We start from the raw sequence: 20,683 nt of genomic DNA on the forward strand, positions 1-20,683 counted from the left end.
GACAAGAAGGTGATGTTACGAATAATCTCAAAGGACTCATGATGCTGATACATCTCTTTACTGGTGATACTGACTTGGACCACTTGGTTAAGCTGGCATCAGTAAGACTCCCTCAGTGTAAAGTTACTCATTTTTCCTTTGTAACTGAGAACATGGAGAGAGATTTAGAGATTATACAAATATCCTTTTTTCATTGTAATGTTAGCCTCCATCAGTGGTTCTTTCCTGCAAGTTTTTACTGTGACGTTTACCTGGAGGTAATTTTCAATTTCCCTCATTCCTTCTATGTTTATTAGCTGAGAGAGAGGTCCTACAATCTGACCAGCTCTTTCCATTCTTCTGTATTTATTGATTGATTCAATATTTATTTATATTAGTATGGACTCATGGATGTTCTATGGATTACGATTCATCACTATATTTATTTTGTTACTCAAATTGTTCCACTCTGGCCTGTGGAAACTCTTTGAAGCTAGTTTCTTTATATTTCTACCACATTCCCATCACTTTGTGAGCACTTCCTCACTGGCACCACAGGATGAATTACATTATATTTGCTGTGAAAAACTGGATGAATGATTTAAGATTTAGTACTGCTCAGAAACAAGAAAATAGACTTTTTTCCCCCTCAGCCTCCCCGGCCATTCCTGGCAGTGATACCTTCTTCCTCTTTCAGAAAATTCTCTTTTCCCTCATACTCTAAAATATTTCATTTGCCAGAGAACCAGTGGAGAAGTACTAAATATATGTCAAATGCCTGACACAGAAAGTTGATATTTATGGAAAGTAGTTTAAGGATAAGATAAAGATTCATTCCTATAGGTCAGAAGATTTTCTTTCTCTTTAGCAGAAAACCCCTTATTTTAATAAAAAAAGTAAACAAAACCCCAATATATAAAGCATTCAAAAGCAATAGTGTATTAGTATAAATATATTAATACTAATATGATGTTCAAAACTATAAAATTTGCTTACCCTACAATCAGCATAAAAAGTGACGTTTTATATTATAGTTTCAGTTATTTAATGTCCTTTTCCATTCAATTTATTTCTACGTTTTGTTTTGATTATGCATTTCATGAAAATCCTATTTTGAATGACTAAGCAGTTGCAAAGTACAGGAACTTTTTGAGCACTTCTACTTAACTATGTCAGGGTTCTCTTCAAGGAAAATTATTCAGGAACTCTTCTAAAAATAGTAAGAAATTTTGCTTTGAAGTTGAAACATTCAGGTTCTGGGTACTACGGAGAAATAAGTATACTCTACGCTGTCTCCCACTGAATGTGGCTAAAAAACCTCGACAGAATACATGGAGCAGCTATTTGAGGATTCAAAAGTAAACAGGAGCAGATGGATTGGGGAAAGAACAGAATTCAAATACCACCATACAAGCAGTAAGTTTACCAATTTTTTTTACTGCTGTATCCCCTGGTCTGAACTCGTCACATAGGAAACAAAGAAGTGAGCACCTGGACTTTACTATAGATTGAACGTTTGTGTCCATCCCCCACGCTCCCCGTCCTGAGTCTTCTGTTGAAATCTAGTCCATGGATGAGATGGTACTTGGAGGTGGAGTCCTGAGGGTAGACTCACAAGGGTGGAGCCCTCAGGAATGGGATTGACACCCTTACAAAGCAGACCTCAGAGAACTCCCTCACCCCTTCCACCAGGAGAGGACAAAGCATTGAAAACAGCCAGTTCTGAACCAGGAAGTGGGTCCTCACTAGTCGCCAAATATGCCAGCATCTTGATCTTGGACTTTCCAGCCTCCAGAAATGTGACAAATAAGTTTCTGTTATTTATTAGTGACACAGTCTATGGTATTTTTGTGATAGCAGCCCGAATGGATTAAGATAGATGCAGACAAGGAAAGCGCTGGAAGAAGCCTTTTAGTTCTGGTTCAAGGAATGGGAAAGGGAATGCATAACATTCAAAGAGTGTGGAGACCCCCCATTTCTTTTCTTTCTTTTCTCTAATCTCCTACCCTCAGCTCTCAGACAATGTTGTGGTGACAGGGTAGCAGCACTTTGACAGGCAGAGGCAATGGGAGCCAGCAAAAGCCAAAATCCTAGGAAAAGAGAACTGTCCTTGAAGTTGGATGTAACTGTAGTTTCAAAAGGTGGACGCAAATCTGATTGCACTTTTTCCCTCACGATCCTGTTGCCACTGGGCCCCAAAGACAGGTGCAGTCGTGAAAGTGAATAGGAGAATAGCATAACTAAAGCCACAGTATCTGGCCAGAGGACCAAAAAGAGGCACCCCAGGAAACTAGAAATTACCAAGGAAATCTTGAGGGAGGAACTTGGGAATATGACTGCATTATATTACTTCTGAACATCTGGACACATCTATACGTCAAGCTCAACAAACCACGCTATGAGAACTGAATTAACAGATACACCACCACCCAGAGCCCAGACTGCCTATGAGGCGGTATATACACACCTCAGTTTTGGATAGCCTTGCAAAAGGCTGGAAAATTGAATTGACATTAGAATCATTTCCCTTCAAAAGCTAATCAGAACTTAGTCTGAACCCAATTATCTTGATATGACCAATGTCATGTGAAAAACGGAGGGAAAAACAACTGAATAAAAATGAACAAGGTCTCAGTGATCTGTGGGACAATAACAAGAATGTATGGATATTCTATTCATCTTGTTTACAATTACATTGTAGGTCTACGCTGTGCTTGTAATTAGGGACACAAAGGCCAATAAACACAAAGGAACCAGCTTTAAGGGAGTATATGAGGTATCCTACTCTTTCATAAAACTCAAGATCTAACTCAGGCTATTTTCCATATTCATCTTCATACAACAAATTAAACCTTCCTCACACTGATTTGTTCTTTGACAGTGAATTTCTAACCTTTTATGGTATCTTTTTGTTTTAATTTTGAGAAATAATTTATATATAATAAAACTGATCCTCTTGAAGTGTATATAACTCAATGACTTTAAAAATAATCTGAAGTTTGTGCGGCCATCACCACTATCTAATTCTAGAACATTTTCATCACTCCAGAAGGAAACCCCACACTCCTTAGCAACCACTCCCCTTTCCCTCTCCTTCCCTTAGGACCTGGAAACCACTGATGTACTTTGGGTCTTTCTGCATAGGTTTATCTATTCTGGACATTTCATATAAATGGAGTCATACAATAGGTGGCCTTTTATGTGTATTTCCCTGCACTTAGCATAATGTTTTCAAGGGGGATTCATGCTCTAGCACATATCAGTACTTTGTACCCTTTTATGGATGAATAATATTCCACTACATAGATATACCACATTTTGTTTTATCCATTCATCTACTGATGAAAATTTAGGTTGTTTGTGTCTTATTAAATATTATGAATAAAGCTTCCATGAACATATGTGGGCACAGTTTGTACAAACATTATTTTTTCAATTCTTATACCTAGGACTGAAGTGGCTGGGTCAGATGGTAACTGCATGTTTAACATTTTGAAGAACTGCCAAACTATTTTTCAAAGCAGCTTCACTGTTTCATATTGTCACCAGCACTGAGTGAGGGTTCCAATTCATGTACACCCTTAACAACATTAGTTACTGTCTTTTTTCATTACAGTCATCCTAGTTATATCACACTATAATTTTGACTTATATTTCCCTAATAATTTATGATGCTGAGCATCTTTACATGTGCTCAATGGCCATTTGTATATCTTCTTTGGACAAGTGTCTATTTAAATCCTTTATCCATTTTTAATCACTTTCAATCAATGCCTATATAAGGCTGACCATCTTTAAGAATTTTAGGGGTTGATAATTTTCAGAAATTAGGTATAAGGCTACTGTCCTTTTTTTTTTTTTTTGGCATTAGTGGACGGCAGTACAGAGAAGCAGGTAAAAGAGGCAATCACATTAAAAATAATTCCCTACACACAGGATCTGCTTTAGAAATTCATTTGGATTGCTGAAATTGTCTTTTAAGTTTTTATCTGGAAGAAGGAGATACAAAGTGATGCTTTAAGATCTTTGAGGGTTTAGGAGTCTTCCATGTTCTGTCTCCCTTTCTGATATTTCCTACCCATTTCTTCTCCGAACTAGGGGTGGTGGAAGGGGAAGAGGGTGGGGGGTGGGGGTGACTGGGTGGCAGGCACTGAGGGGGGCACTTGACAGGATGAGCACTGGGTGTTTATTCTGTATGTTGGCAAATTGAACACCGAAAAAAAATAAATTTATTATTTAAAAAAAGATCTTTGAGGGGAAGGATAGATAAGGTAATATTGAATGGGTAGGGAATCAGAGGTAAAGAAAGGAGAGAAAACAGACTGACAAAGGATGAGGACCCTAAGTCCTTAGTGAGTGAGTGAGGGGCACACAAAGTGGCTGTAACACAAGTGGAGGTACATCAAGGAAAGTAAGAGGACACAGAAGATACTTAGTACTATATATGCACATATAATACCTAAGGCCAATATAAGGCCATTTTTGTTTCCAACACTTAGCCCACAGGGAAAATCCAAATCCTTTCAGAGTAATGTTTGAGGTACTTCATGATTAGGACCCAAGTTATACTTCCAACTTAATCTTCTACCATCCCCTAAATGGTTCACAAAATACAGTTTGTACCAGAATCATTCTGGGAAATCTACATAAGCCAATTCCTGAACCTCATCCAAAGACATTAAAAACCACTGGGCTTGGTTAGCTCCAGAAAAATGAATTTTAACAAGGCCCCTGGATGATTCTAACCCAGGTGTTCTTTCGGCGAACACTCTAAAAACACTACCGTAAAATGTTTACATTTGTCTTTCAAAAGGAGCAATAAATGGAAGACCAAACCTAGCAAGGTAAGACAAGGAGACTAAGAAGCCCAGTAGAGCACAGTCAGACCTTTTTAAAGGTGCAAGAATGAGTGGAAAGAGGGTGAGCACAAAGTACAAAGTAAATGAAATTTAACACATGTATATTCTGATAGAGTAAAGAACTTCAGGATATCCTGGAAAGGCAGGGTGGAATGCAAATGGGTAGCACTTCTGAAATGATGGAATTAACTGCTCAACAGACCCTTTTCTCCATGACACAGATTAGCTCATGGAAATTATTTTAAAACTAATTAAAAGTCTCTGGAAGTTATTGTAAGGGTATACAGCAGATGAAGAAATATGCTCTCAAGAAAATCTACTCAGTCTTGGAAAGAAGTGAGAGTCTGGCATTTGAGCCATGGCTTCCCCCACTGACATCCCCTCTTCACCACCACAACCAACCTCCATAATTCCATGTTATGAAAGCTTTAACCCAGCACTCTACTCCAAGCATCTGAGGCCAAGATAATGTGAGCTTCCTCTGCCCAGGTATCACTCTGAGACTATGGTTTCATCCCATTAGAGATAGGTTAATTTATCTCTGACTTTCCTTAGGCCATCCTGCAGGAGTTATATTCCAGGCAGGCATAAACAGAAGGACATAGTAGATCACAAAAATAAAGAGCTCCCCAGCTCTCCCTGAAGGGAATTTTTGTGAGATAGAATGGGAAAAAAAAGAAAGATAGAATGGAAATTCCATGCCTAATGACCTAAGGAGGTTGTTGGAAACAATAGATATTTTTTGTGGAGAGCAATTAAAATAAAGCTGGTAGGGATCCCTGGGTGGCACAGCGGTTTGGCGCCTGCCTTTGGCCCAGGGCGCGATCCTGGAGACCCGGGATCGAATCCCACATCGGGCTCCCGGTGCATGGAGCCTGCTTCTCACTCTGCCTATGTCTCTGCCTCTCTCTCTTTCTCTCTCTGTGACTATCATAAATAAATAAAAATTAAAATAAAATAAAATAAAATAAAGCTGGTAGCTCCAGAACACAGGCAAAACAGCAGACAACCACCAAAAATTTAAGAGAGAACTAGGGAAAGAAACCTTTGAGAAAAGCCCTCTTGGGAACACAATCAACTCTTAGGTTAAAGAAGGGGTGTATGCATGCTAGGCTGTACCCATTAGGAGCAATCAGAGCAAGATGTGGAGACAGACCTGAAAGCATTCACCATGTTGCAACCTGACCAATTAACGTGTCAAAAGCCTCACTGGCATGGGCTCTAAAAATCTCTGACCAAACACTGACTTAAGTAAGCTACTCTGATCCAGGAGTGATGCCTAGGAAGCTGTTCTTAAAAAATCAAATCAGGGATGCCTGGGTGGCTCAGTGGTTGAGCATCTGCCTTCAGCTCAGGGCGTGATTCCAGAGTGCTGGGATGGAGTCCCACACCAGGCTCCTTGCAGGAAGCCTGCTTCTCCCTCTGCCTGTGTCTCTGCCTTTCTCTCTTTCTCTGTCTCATCAATAAATAAATAAAATCTTTTAGAAAAAATCAAATCACACCTCTCTTTGGAAGTCTGGGCAAATGTATGGGTGCCCAAGGTTGTGCTCTCTCAAAAGCAATCACAGAGGGAATCCCCAAGCTATTAGTCCCTGGCTAAAAGGAGAGAAAAATAGAGGAAAAAAGTAAACTCCCTTGACTGTGGAAGCAGCTTCCACGTCATACAACCAGCTACAAAGGATAAAATCTAACTGGCTAAGAATCTAACTTTGCCCAATAAGTCACCTATGTCAACTCAGGAGAGACCCATAGTAAAACATAAAAACAAGTAGAAACCATGAGCTGGGACCTCAGTGGCTATGCATTGCATGGAAAACAGACTTCACAGAATTGGAGAGCCAAGACACTATTGTCTGACCTGTTAAGCAACAAGCAAAACAACCCTTAGGGTTGGAGGGGATCTAATATATCCAGATATCAACAAAGAACTATAGACATGTAAAGAAACAGTAAAGTGTGACCAATTCACAGAAGGAAAACGCTGGCAATATAAACCACCTTTGAAGAGGCCCAGATGGTGGACTTAGCAGGAAAAAACTTCAAAGCAGCTATTATAAATATGTTCAAAGAACAAAAGGAAGCCATGCTTAAATAATTAAAGGAAAATATGAGGACAATGTCTCATCAAAGATATCATATCAATAGAGAGATAGAAATATCCCAAATATTAAGAGGAACCAAATGGAAATTCTGCAGTCAAGAAGTACAATAACTGAGATGAAAAATTCACTGGAGGGGCTCAACCATATATTTGAATTGGTAGAAGAAAAAATCAGCAAATTTAGAGGTAGATGAATATAGATTATGCAACTTGAAGATGAGAGGAAAAAATGAAGAAAAGAACAGAGCCTTAGAGAGTGTGAGACACCATAAAGAGTACCACCATACACATAAATAGCAGAACCAGAAGGAGATTTGAGAAAGGGATAAACAATATCAAAGAAATAATGGCTTAAAACTTTGCAGTTTGCATGAAAAACATTGGCCTACACATCCAAGAAGCTCAGTGAACTCTATGTATGATAAATGCAAAGAGATTCACACACCCAGACATACTCAAAATGTCCAAAGACAAAGAGGAAATCCTGAAAGAAGCAAAAGCAAAATGACTGGTAACATACCAGGGAGCCCAATAAGATTAACATATAACATCTCATCAGACATCACAGAAGTCAGAAGGCAGTGGAGCAACATATTAAAAGTGTTAGAAGTAAAAAACTGTCAAACAAGAATATTGTACCCAGCAAAACTATCTTTCACAAATGAGGCAAACAAGATAATTCATTACACCAAAACAGAAAGCTCATTGGTAGCAGTCTTATAATATATATCAAAGAAAGTTCTTCAAATTGAAAGTAAATGATACCATACAGCACTATGAGTCCTCAGACAGATACACAGATACACAAAGAATACTAGTAAGATAATCACATAGGCAATTATAAAAAATGGTATAATTATGTATTTTTCCTTTCTTCACTGATTTAAAAAATGAATGCAATATACAATATGTATATAAGTGTACTATTGGGCCTATAATATGTAAATATAATGTATTTAACAATAATAGCACAAGAGGAGTGGAAAAGAGCAGAGAGTGTACTGGATTAAGGAAAGGACATCAGATCCAACTCAAATCTTTAACTCAAATCCATAGGTAGAAATTAGAAAAACAAGATAGTATAGAAAGATTAATATAAAAATTCTATAAATATATATTTGCTCTCATTTCTCTACACCAGCTGTCTTGAAAGATTTAATATAATTATACTATATAGAGTAATAATTATAACAGTGTATTTTTGAGTTTATAATATATAGAGATGTTAGATAGATGAATAGTTTCCATATTTCACTAAATCAGCATAAAACGATGTTAGATAGATGAGTAGTTTCCATATTTCACTAAATCAGCATAAAACTGAAGTCAATTCTTTTTTGACCATCTATCCACACCCCTTGCCTCTGGCAACCATCAGATTTACAGATCTGATTTTGCTTTGCATTTCTTTGTTTATTCATTTATTTTGTTTTTTAGATTTCACATAATGATGGAATCACATGGTATTTGTTTTTCTCTAGGACCCTCTAAGTCAATTCATGTTATCACAAATGGCAAGATCTCATGTTTTTATGGCTAGGTAACACTCCACTGTGTGTATACATGTATGTGTGTGTGTGTGTCACTTTCTTTACCATTCATCTATTGATGGACACTTGGGTTGCTCCCCATATCTTTATTATTCTACATAATGCTGAAATAAACATAGGGGGTGCATATATTTTTTTATATTAATGTTTTCATTTTCTTTGGGTAAGTACCCAGTAGTGGAATTATGGGTGAAATGTAGTGGAAGATCCAGTCTTCCAGTAATGGAATGAATAAGTACTGGGAATAAACAGTGCAGTTTACTCTGTGTCTCTCATGATTAAATAAATAAAATCTTTAAGAACAAAAAAAGTGCAGTATATGGAATATAGTCAGTGGTATTGTAATCGTGCTGTATGTGACAGATAGTAGCTATACTTTTGAGCACAGCATAACCTATAAAGTTGCTGAATTACTATATTGTACACTTGAAACTAATGTAACATTGTGAGTCAACTATACTCAAATAAAAAGAAGCTGAAGTCAATTCTTATAATTAAGGTATGTGTTATTGGCTGTAAAGAAACCAATAAAAAAGCTCAAAATGTCATTTAAAGTTATGAAAGGAATTAAAATATTATACTAGAAAATATCTACTTACTACAAAAGAAGACAATGAAAGGAACAGAAGAATAAAAAAGATAAGAGGTACATATAAAAGGAAAGGCGGGATCCCTGGGTGGCGCAGCAGTTTGGCACCTGCCTTTGGCCCAGGGCGCGATCCTGGAGACCCGGGATCGAATCCCACGTCAGGCTCCCGGTGCATGGAGCCTGCTTCTCCCTCTGCCTGTGTCTCTGCCTCTCTGTGTCTGTGTGTGTGTGTGTGTGTGTGTGTGTGTGTGACTATCATAAATAAAAAAAATAAAAATAAAAGGAAAAGCAAAATTTCAGGTGTAAATCTAACCATATCAATAATAACTAGGTATAAATGGCTTAAACAATTCAATCAAAAAGCATACATTTTCAGATTGGATTAAAAAACAGGATCCAACTATATACTATCTACATAAGAGATTCTTTATATTCAAGCGTGCAAGTAGGTTGAAAATGAAAGGATGAAAAAGACGTACATTGAAAACAACAATCATAAAAGAATGTAGTGGTCATCCTAATATCAGAAATAGATATTAAAATGAGAAAATCTTACTAGAAATTTGTTATAATGATAAAGGGATAATTCTTAAAGATGATATAACAGTGGTAAGCATATATGCATGTAACAACTGAGCTCAAGATATATGGAGCAAACTGACTAAAAGGACTTAAAGGAGACAGATGATTCATGAATAATGGTTGAAGACTTCAACACCCAACTCTCAATAATGTGTATTAACAATTAGGCAGAAGATTAAGAATACAAGAATTAAGTAATACAAAGTAATACAAAAATTAAACAGTGGTAAAAACAAACAAGATCTAACAGACATCTATAGCATACTCCAGTGAAACACACATTCTTAAGAACACAGCGAACATTCTGCAGAATGGATTCTATGCTGGGACATAACATAAGCCTCAATAAATCTGAAGAAGCTGAAATCATTCAAAGTATGTTTTTCAAACACAATGAATGCAATTAGAAATCTACATTAGAAAGTTTGAGAAATACATGCATATGTGGAAATAAATAAAAACACTTTTAAATAATCGGAGTTCTGAAATTAACACTTATATTAATGGTTAATTGATCTTGAACAACAGTACCAAGAAAATTCAATGGGAAAATATTAGTCTTTTTAACAAAAGATACCAAAACAACTGGATATATCCATATGCAAAATAATGAATTTGGACTCCACACCTTACAGCATAAGCATGTACACACACATGCATACATGCATGCTCAAAATGGATGATAGAACTGAGTAGAAGATGTAAAAATTATAAAACTCGTAGAAAATATAGGTGAAAATATTCATGTCCTTAAATAAGCAATGGTTTCTTAGGACGATACCTAAAGCACAGATAATAAAAATAAAATAGACCAGTTGCCAATTCAGGCTCCATTTTTAACTACTGAGTTCTTACAGATTAGAATGTAGAACTCCATTCTAAGGTCCCTGTAAGCTTGGAATACACTGTTTTGTATCTCTTCTTCCTTTATTATTAACCATTTTAGAAAAGTCTTCAAATGTGAGTGGTTCTCAGTCCCTGTCAATCATTGTTCATGCTCAGTACCACCAATAATACAACTAAAATGCTTTTGCATGTAATAACTACAATAAAATGATAATGGAAAATGTTTTCATTTGAATAAATCTGTGAAATCATAACCTTTAATATTGGCTGTAAAAGAAAGAGAAACACAGAGAGAATAACTCTACAAAAAAAAAACAAAAGAAAAAGAAACTTTCAGATATCCTCAGGTTACAAATAATTTCAAAATCACTGAATACTAAAAGTAGAAACCCTCCATCAAATTCCTCTTAATCACTGAGAAAGAATTTATTAGTATTATGACAAACTGATTGCAAAAAGTATTTAAAAGGATAAAGAGTTCTTCGATAAGTTGGGAGATATGGGCTTCCAGTTATGAAATGATTAAGTCATGGGAATAAAAGGCACAGAATAGGGAATAGAGTCAATAATACTGTAATAGTGCTTAAGTGATTAAGACACTTTGCAACTCTTTGTCAGACTTTAAATTTTTGTTAATTTATTAAATAGGATGCCTTAGGCCTATTATTTCTCACTGCTAAAATACCCAGAACATTCATGTGTAACTCTTCTGTGACACTGGACACTCTTTACCTTGAACTGGACTGTAGGACCTCTTTGAATGCTTTATAGCTTTATCTTTGTTGATTCACTGTTTTTTATCAAACCCTCTCCCTTGCCAAATACCTAATACAAGACTATAGATATTATATAATATACATAATATAATCTTTTATCATACATTTCATATATATGTGGGGAGAAGCACGTGATGGCCATCAATTACTATTTGCTGAATGAATGAGTGAATGCCTGAGTGAATAAGCAATTACATTCTCCTTTGCCCTGAACCATGCCTCTCACATTTTCATTAAAAGATCAAAAGTAAAGAAGGCCTTTTTCTTTAACTTAAATTCTACAATCTTATTTCCATCAACATCAATCAAGTAATGTCCAAGGCATTCCAATTTGATATCTAAGTATATATGTGTTATAGTTCAAAGAAACTGGTGCCTCCAAATTTCTTAGCTATATTTTAAAAATGAACATAAAATGCCGGCAATGTTATACTATGTCCTTAATTTTTATTTGACATTTCAATGGGTTTCCTCTTACATAATAAGAGATAAGGCTTCTTGGATTAGGATTAGGATTCTTTTCAATTCAACAAAATAAAATTAGTTATTATTGCCTCATGCTGTATGTTTTAATATAAAATTGAAGGCTTAAACACTCCAATTTTAAATTTAATCATTTAAGTCTAAAGCACATTATTTCTTCAAAAATTTAAAATATTTTACCCAGGTATCAAGAGACAAACACACACATAATATATCTGAATTTGTTCACCATCTAAAATGTGTCATGTATGTTCAGAGATACACACAAAGTTTATTTTTTATTTCCTCTGTCTACCAGGAATTACTTCCAGACATATTTTTTTACCTAGATATTCATCAACTACTTTCCAGTTGCAGGGAGCACTGCATTTCCCAGCAGGATTAGACACAAGGACATTATTTTGCTTGAGGTATATAAGCCCACCAGGACTATACAACCACATTTCAATAAATATTAACCAATGTCATTGAGAAGGCCATATCTAAAATCCATCAATAATGCATGTGTGTGTGAGTGTGCATGCACGCGCGCGTGCAGAAGCGTGTGCATTCATGAGTGTAGAAAGGGCTTGAAAAACAGCTTTGTATTTTGGGGTGCTTCTGACTCTTACTATATGAACATTGAAAGCTTTTTTTCCAGATGCTCAGATATTTTGCCAAAATGTGCTAAAAAAAAAAAATCACTCAGAGAATATGAGCTAGCCTAGAGATTAATAAAACCTCCAACTTCACAAGCTTCCACAAATAATGATATGAAAACAACAGATAATTTTAAGCTATCAAATATTTCAATACTTCACTCTGTTTGCTTCAATGACATATTTATCCCATACGAAAGATTCACTAAAGGAGTTGTAATGGCCTCCTGGGACAGGAAGAACAAGGTTTCTGTAGAAAATGTTAAATTAATTTTGATGGTGATACAAAGTTGAGGAAGGGTTGTTAAGGGCTGGCTTGCTGCCACGGGGTGGGGTTTTGTTTTGGTATCCTTTTAGAGCCTGCAGGTGTTTGGCACTAGCTAAAATCAGGGCCAGCTGTGATATTTCAGTTCTGATTCTTCCCTCCCAATAGTTCTCAGAAGTGATGCTTCAGGGTGATGTCTTACACCTGATGTATTCAACTTGTGTGGTAGAAATGTGAAGACTCTTAAATAACACCAGTTTGGCGACTCCTTTTGCCCTCTCTTCCCCACCCACGGGTCATGGCATCAAGGAGGAAAAAAAAGGCATTAATCAAAGATTCAGTCATTCATATCTCTCTATTTTTTAATTGCGTAGGTCAATCAAAGAATATATTCAGAATCGCCAGATACACAGTCTTAAGCAAAACAGAAAAAACAGGATAACACAATCTCTTGATCTCATGGTAGATAATGATGCTGTTAAATGCTCTCAGTGGTGGGATCCATACCTATTTTTGCAGGAATCTGAATAGTTTCTATTAAAAGCTGCATTTTCTTTTAAGTTTGTTTGGGTTGGAAAACCTCAAACCACAATGTATTTCATGCACATGTTCCCCAGGGTATGTTAAATAGGACCATACTGAGGTCATCTAGCAAGTTTTTTAAACTTTTTAAGAATTCCTTTAATGTACTGCACAATCTTGGCCTGATTAAAAAAAGATATTTTGAGAAAGCCCTTAAAAAATGACTCTTAAAATCTATATGCAGATAATCTGTATTATACTTCTATAGAATATACAGGGTTTTCCACTGAGGGAGAAACAACAAAACTACCACTAAAAAGCTTTTAGGTCAAAATTTCTCAAAGCTATCAGTAAATACAGACCAAAACCCCCATAGTATTTTTGATTGACTTTGAAGAGTGGATGCTTGTAGGATCCTTTCAACTGTGCAGAGTCTGCAGCATATAATCGGAGGATAAAAATCGCATCTATCCAAGGGGGGGAAAATCATCTGTTTCCTTCAGCTGAGTCAAAAAAAAATAATAATAATCCAGTTTCCCCAGAACATGAGGCCATGATGAAATTATTTAGGTTAGAAATAACTTCTACGATCAAGTGAATTTCTGTTGTCTACCCAGCTCAACCCACAGATGAAATGTGAATGGTTCACTTGATAATCCTCTCCTGTACTTTGATGCTTCTTCTTTTTTATTTTTTTTGTTAAACATACCCCTCTTCACTTCATCAAAGCCTCACTTCCTGTGCCATGTTCCAGGCCTGTACCTCACCCAAATCAATTTTCAGTTGAACTAGCAGCTGTGCTGGCACGGCACACACAGAGAGCCAGCCACGGGCGCCAGCGGTGCGGTCCCACATCTGAACACAAGTGGCCGGTTCCATGTACCCAGGGCCAAGAAACTCTACAGCTCATCAGGGGAAAAACAAGGGAGGACACCTTAAACGGAAATGATACTTCTACGGAAAATTAAAAATAAGAGGAATTTCAGCAATCAGAAATGATGAAGGGTTTAAAAAAAAAAAAGAAATGATGAAGGGTTGAGAACTTCTTGGCAGAGTGCGCAGATGCCTTTTCTTAAAAGAGTATTACAGCTTGATTTGAAGCTAGTGATCCCCAGGTCCCAGAGCCACACTGAATTGGTTTGTATCCACCAAATAAAGGTAAGTAAAAGAAGGTGTTTTTTAACCAAAATTTAACCTCAAAGGGTACCGTCATAACCAGAGCTACTACAGTGCATTAAGCCTCTATGTCTGGCAATCCCTACTGCCCTTGATAAACATTATCTCTTGCAACACAGCAATACAGAGAAAAGATTCTATTATACCACTTTCTGTCAAGAAAACTGAAGGCTAGTAAAGTTTATAAAACTGCCCAACGATTTTGACTCCATGGTCCTAACCATTAGGCTACACTTTCCAAAAGCTTTCCTTCCAGCCAGCACTATAGATAGAGCCCCACTCCGGGCTGCACAATAGCCCCTTGATCATCTGGAAATCCCATACTTTTGCAGAGTTAGCCAACTCACTCATGCAGTGATTCATGCATCAACAATATTTACTGTGTACCTGCCATATAAGTCGATTTTAAATTTATTTTTCAGGAGGGAAGAGAATTAGTCAATTCACGCTAAATCCCTAGCATTTGGTACATGTTGCATGGAATTTTTAAAGCAGTCCTAACAACTCCCTGGTTTTTTCACATTTTACTTTCCTTCCAAAATTCAAAATTACAGAGGATTCTTTTAGAGCTGACCATAGGGAAATACAGTACCCTTACCTCTTGTGCCCAACAGTCCTACATCCAATTGCCAGAGTCATCTGTGCTCATTTTTAAAATGTAACAGTACTATGTTTCTCTCTAGTCTTTCTAAAACTCCGGATAAATTTTATGTGGATATTTGGTATTTATTTATTTATTTATTTATTTATTTATTTATTTATTTAATATTTGGTATTTAAACTGCAGAGAATGAAATTATATATAAAAGAGACCAACCCTCCTCTCTCTACTAGGGCACGATTGTCAGTAACTGTCACTGTATGGGTAAGAATTTTTGATGTTAGAATTGTAATAGTTAGGACCTACTTTTCGGTGGATAAGAAGACAATTTTCAGAGACTCTTGGGGTTGTAGCAAAAGTTGGTATCAATATCAATCTTCTCCATCTGAAAAATGACTGAAATACTAAAAATATGCTGAAGACCAATATCAGAAACTTCATGCTGGTCCAAAGGAGTTGAGACACAATTAGTAATTAAACTGAACCACAAGAGAAAACCAGCAATGAAAAACCTCATTGTCCTGTATTCAATCTGAAGCAGCCCATAAAGTGAGCAATGTAAAGGGTGGAACCATGGTTCCTTGTTCACCAAAACCTAGGAAACGGTTGACGTTAGAATATACCCAGCGATTTTTAAAGTAACGTTCTTTACTCTTTCTGCCCGAAGAAACACGGGTAGAGCGACACAAACACTGATGATAAAACTCTCAGGAACGATCTCTAGAGAAATGTGTCCTCAAATCGAGTTAAACACCAAGTCCTACACACTTCGGTGCCATGTTAAGCAGGAAAATAAAAGTAAAACCCACCCATTCCTCCACAACAACTTGAAGCCAAAGCTTGGCCTCCTTCGAGGTTACGAAGGGAGAACACTGGCCCTCCAGGTCTAGTACATTTCAGAGTGTGCGCACTGCTGCCTCATGGCAAAGATGCATTAATCACCAGGCATTGATCCACTGATGGGGTGAGGACCCTGTCACATCAACTCGGTATACATCCAGTGGGCCCCTTGATCTCAAATACTTATCGGCCATCGTATTTTTATGGACAGAGCCTTGCCCTATTCACGATCTTGGCAGGAAAATAACACCCAGCAGAATTCCTGCATTCATTCACTCTTTTTCTCCCAGAGATATTGTAAACATTGAATTAAATACATGTCATTTCTCCTTGTGGCAGATACTCATGTAAAATATAGGTACCCAAGTTAAAGAGTCAGGTCAGCTTCCAAGGTTCTCCTCCCTTAGAAACAATCATATTCCATTTTCAATCATACACTTCAAAGAAAAATCTGTTACAATATAAAGATTCTTTTTCAGACGTATATTCGTAAAATGTTGGAAACTGACACAATATGTGAATAATCATAGCGAAACTTGATGGAAAAATGGAGTTCCTCTACCTTTTGGGATGAATATGTGAATCTGAGAAACACTTAATTGCTTGCAGTGATACTGATTAAAGTAACAGAATCAAAAATTATTTTGATATCTAAAAATAATAATTTGAACAATGTTAGAGAAAAAAATACTATTTTTTTCAGATGATCCTTATTCCTGGAGCCCAAGAAGAAGCCTAAAAGATTGTACAGTAGAAATCTCTATTCAAGTACAATTGATTCTTCACAAATAATGTGCTTTATTAACCAAAACATATAAAAGTCGCTCATTTGCAAAATTAACTATGACTTGCTTTGTGTACATTTTAAGATAGTCACCTGGTGACATGTGGGCTGTAATTGTAAAAGTTGTCATACTTCCTTCCATAGAGAATGATCTCTGAGGGCCTGATCCCAACCTCTCAATTGTCTACATTTCCCATTTTTCTGGAAAAACAAAATGTCCTGACCTTGCAAACTTTATGTAGAGGCTACTGCAGAAATATATCAGATCTGATGGACATGAAAGTATGATTGTAGACAGCCAGTTCTAAATTGATTCTTTTTACTTCAGACCCACAGTCTAATGTAACCATCAAAAATCACCTCATGTGACTTAAGCTCAAGACTAATAGCTTAATAATTCACGTGTATGACTATGAATCAATTGGATTAAAATAAAAAGAGAGACAGAGAGAGGCAATTTCTTGTGTTTTTAACTTCAATGTACTAAAAACTTCAAAAAGCCAAACCTGGGGTTCTGCAAATACTTCTTTCATGTTGTTGATTGGGCCGTACGCAACTCCACTGTCTTCAAAGAGGTATAACCACTTGCTGGTCATTTCTTTTTCAAACCTAGGAACAGACCCCCCCCCAAAAAAAGATGTATTTTTACAAAGAATGTAATACAAAATTTTTTCTCATATGGCCCTCTTTTGAAGCAACCAGTAACGACAAAAATATGTTTCTTAGGCTTTCTTTGCTCCTAGATTTGAGAATGTTACCTACAATGAAACAACCTGACTTGCCCTGGAGTGGTAAGAATAGCCACTCAGAGCCCATTGTTTGAAAGTCCACCATCAGAGATATAATCACTCCTATTTCTGTCCCTGTGTGCTTTTTGACAGAGAGTCCACTGGAGAAGACAGATTATGTGGGAAAATTTTTTTTTTAAGATTTTACTTATTTATTCATGAGAGATGCAGAGAGAGAGAAAGAGGCAGAGATACAGGCAGAGGGAGAAGCAGGCTCCATGCAGGGAACCCAACATGGGACTCGAACCCAGGTCTCCACGATCACGCCCTGGGCTGAAGGCAGCGCTAAACCACTGAGCCACCCGGGCTGCCCTGGGAAATTGTTGTGTTTTTTTTTTTTTAATTTATTTATGATAGTCACAGAGAGAGAGAGAGAGAGAGAGAGAGAGAGAGAGAGAGAGGCAGAGACACAGGCAGAGGGAGAAGCAGGCTCCATGCACGGGAGCCCGACGTGGGATTCGATCCTGGGTCTCCAGGATCGCGCCCTGGGCCAAAGGCAGGCGCCAAACCGCTGCGCCACCCAGGGATCCCAGGAAATTGTTTTAACTGAGCTTCAATTGTTGTCGTATTGAGCACTTTATAATATAATAATGGTATCACAATTTTGAACATAACGTCATCGTGCAAAGTGTTTTTTTAGGTCTCAGGCCTGGCAGTTTAAGGTAGTTTGATAAACTAAATTATTTCTCAAAACAAAAAATAAACAAATGTAGTTGTTTTAAAAGACAGCTATATGTTCTACTTCCATTGTATTTAAAGTACACCAAAATTAACAGCCACAACCATTGGCCTACAAACAACTTCAGCTACTTTCTTGGAATATGATTTACTAATCAGAACACATCTAGGCATGTGAAGACCAATATATCAGTTTAGCCAACAACACTCAAATCCAGTCAAGTCCTTTACCTCTGTTTTGTTTTTTCTAGAATTTAAGATCAGACTTCACAGACAACTTACTTGATTGCCTTTATTTTCTCTATGAGGTCTTGAGGAAAGGGGATCCAATTCATTAATGAGAGTCACTGTTTTATATTTCTTCTTGTTAAGCCAGTGAAACAGAAAATCTTGGATCCTCAAAATAACTCAACAATCATAGTTTGCAATATATGACAAATTCAGAATTACTAATTATTATAATAGCAAACTATTTCTAGTGAAGTAATAATCTAGGTGAAAAGAGGTTTTCTAAAAGCATTAGGTAAAATAGGTTACTGGCAGCAAGGAGAAGGCTTCATTACTATGGAAGGACAAGTGGAAATATAGTAGAAATAGTATTCATGGACTTCCATTCAGCAATCTTAGACATAACTAGAATTAATATTAGATTGGCAGATTCCATGAAATTATATTGGAGAAAGGCACTACTTCTTCCACTGTTTAAAACAAGGGTAAAATATCAATACTTGGAGGACACTTTTCTGATCTCACTGTTTTGATGACTGAAGATTTTTCATTATACATTTTAATTACAGCCAGTAGTGTTAACCATCCCACTTAGGACACAAATACCTAACTTCTACATACTGAAAAACATTTTTTCATGGGAATGTCACTGTGCAAGATAAAATGTCTTACACTAATCGATTCTTTACATCCTTACTTTCTTTTCAATGACTGTTAAAATCATCTCCCAGCCAAGACTTCCTAAGACATATATGTCACCAGAATGATATATGCTGAAAGAATAAAAGAGATACTTTGAACCTGGAGCCTTGTCACTCATGGTGTCAATTATTTAAGGTTCCATAAGCAGAGTGTTATCGTGGTTAACCTGATAAATTTGCAAGACAAGTGAATTTATCACCACTGGACTCACCCAAGTGGCCTGAAAGATCTGCACAGAAAATGCATGTCAGGATCCAAACAAACCCGTAGCTGCAGGCTTGCCAACAGAAAACTCAGGGGAATGGATGAAGTTTTAGTATTTATATAAGCTTTTCACCACTGGGCAAAAGAGAGGGATTTATTTCATGTTATGGAAAACAACGAATGCACTTTGGAAATGAGACTGAGGAGAGAGGTAGTGTCTGGAGCTGCAGTTGTGACCACTGTTTGTGTATTGGCGTGGGCGTGGGCGTGGAAGTGTTCATGAATGCCTTCAACTCAAGCGGCCAGAGATGGAACATCGCGGCATTCTGCTGCTCCCAGAGGACGCATCCATCATTTTCTTCTGAAAATCTATCTCTTGATCTAAATCTGATGTGGGATCCTTTCCTTTATCTATGCAAAAAAAGCTGTAAGCACATGTTTTTGTTAACCACAAAAATGCTGCTAAAAAAAAATGAGAGCTATTCTAAATCACTTAGGGCAATACAATACTGAAAATAAGACAGGAAAGGTGTCCTCAGATGCAGTGTAGTGAGCCTCAAAGCTAGAGCCTCCTCTGCAAAGTTTCTGGGAACTCTTAAAACAATTCAGACTTAATTGTGAACTTGCTAAATTAACCCATATATTAAATTTAAGATTTTTGCTGAATTCACTTGCTGTCAGAATGGGTATCGCTACTCAGATTGAATCATTCAGGTAGATGATACACTGGTACCTGAAGATGGACCTGAGTTTAAATTTCTTAGCGTCAAAATCAGACTTAAAGAACAAACAAAAAAACTCTTCTCTTTAGAGAATGGATTAAAGTTGCAGCCAAATCCAAGACCAGAGAGAAACTAAGAGATATAGGGCCATGAAGGTGGAGTTGGAAATAATTCTAACATTAATGATCATTAAATGCTGGCTACTTAGTTGTTTGGTGTATATCTTATAGCTTTTATCCTCACAAGCACACTGTAGAGGAAGTATTATTCTCATATGACCAATAGGAAACTCAGGTTTGGAGAAATTACATTGCTCAAATTCATAAAGCTTTGTACCCCCGCCCAAACTTTTTTGAGGTGTAACTGATCAATAAAAATTGTATATATTGAGTTTGTACAACGTGGTTTTTAGAGTACAGTGTAGTTCAGTGATTGAATCTACTTATACATCATGAAATGATTACCACAATCAGATTAATTTATACATCCTTCACCTCATGGTTACCATTGATATGTGTGTATGTGTGTGTGTGTGTGTGTATGTGGCGAGAACATTTAAGACCTACCTAAGAACACTGAAGTATAAAATATGGCGTTGTCTTCAATAACCATGCTATACATTGAATTCTCAGAACCTTTTCATCTTATAACTGAAAGCTGGTGCCCTTTGACTGGTTTTGTCCCATTTACCTCACACCGTAGTCCTGGGCAACCACCATTCAACACTTTGGTTCTGTGAGTTTAACTTTTGAGATTCCATGCATAAGTGA

At 36.8% G+C, this 20,683-nt stretch overlaps 1 protein-coding gene across 2 annotated transcripts in view; it reads right to left on the minus strand.

Annotated features, from left to right (window-relative positions):
- The window catches only part of SUGCT (succinyl-CoA:glutarate-CoA transferase), a 716,497-nt gene that overhangs the window by 345,705 nt on the left and 350,109 nt on the right, over window positions 1–20,683 (minus strand). For both annotated transcript variants that reach the window (XM_055301218.1, XM_055301217.1), the window contains one exon: window positions 17,098–17,200. In XM_055301218.1, coding sequence (XP_055157193.1) covers window positions 17,098–17,200 — 103 coding nt within the window. The remainder of the gene's footprint in view (window positions 1–17,097; window positions 17,201–20,683) is intronic.

This window comes from Nyctereutes procyonoides, unplaced genomic scaffold, assembly GCF_905146905.1.
Source record: "Nyctereutes procyonoides isolate TBG_1078 unplaced genomic scaffold, NYPRO_anot_genome, whole genome shotgun sequence".
In the NCBI taxonomy this organism is placed as follows: domain Eukaryota; kingdom Metazoa; phylum Chordata; class Mammalia; order Carnivora; family Canidae; genus Nyctereutes; species Nyctereutes procyonoides.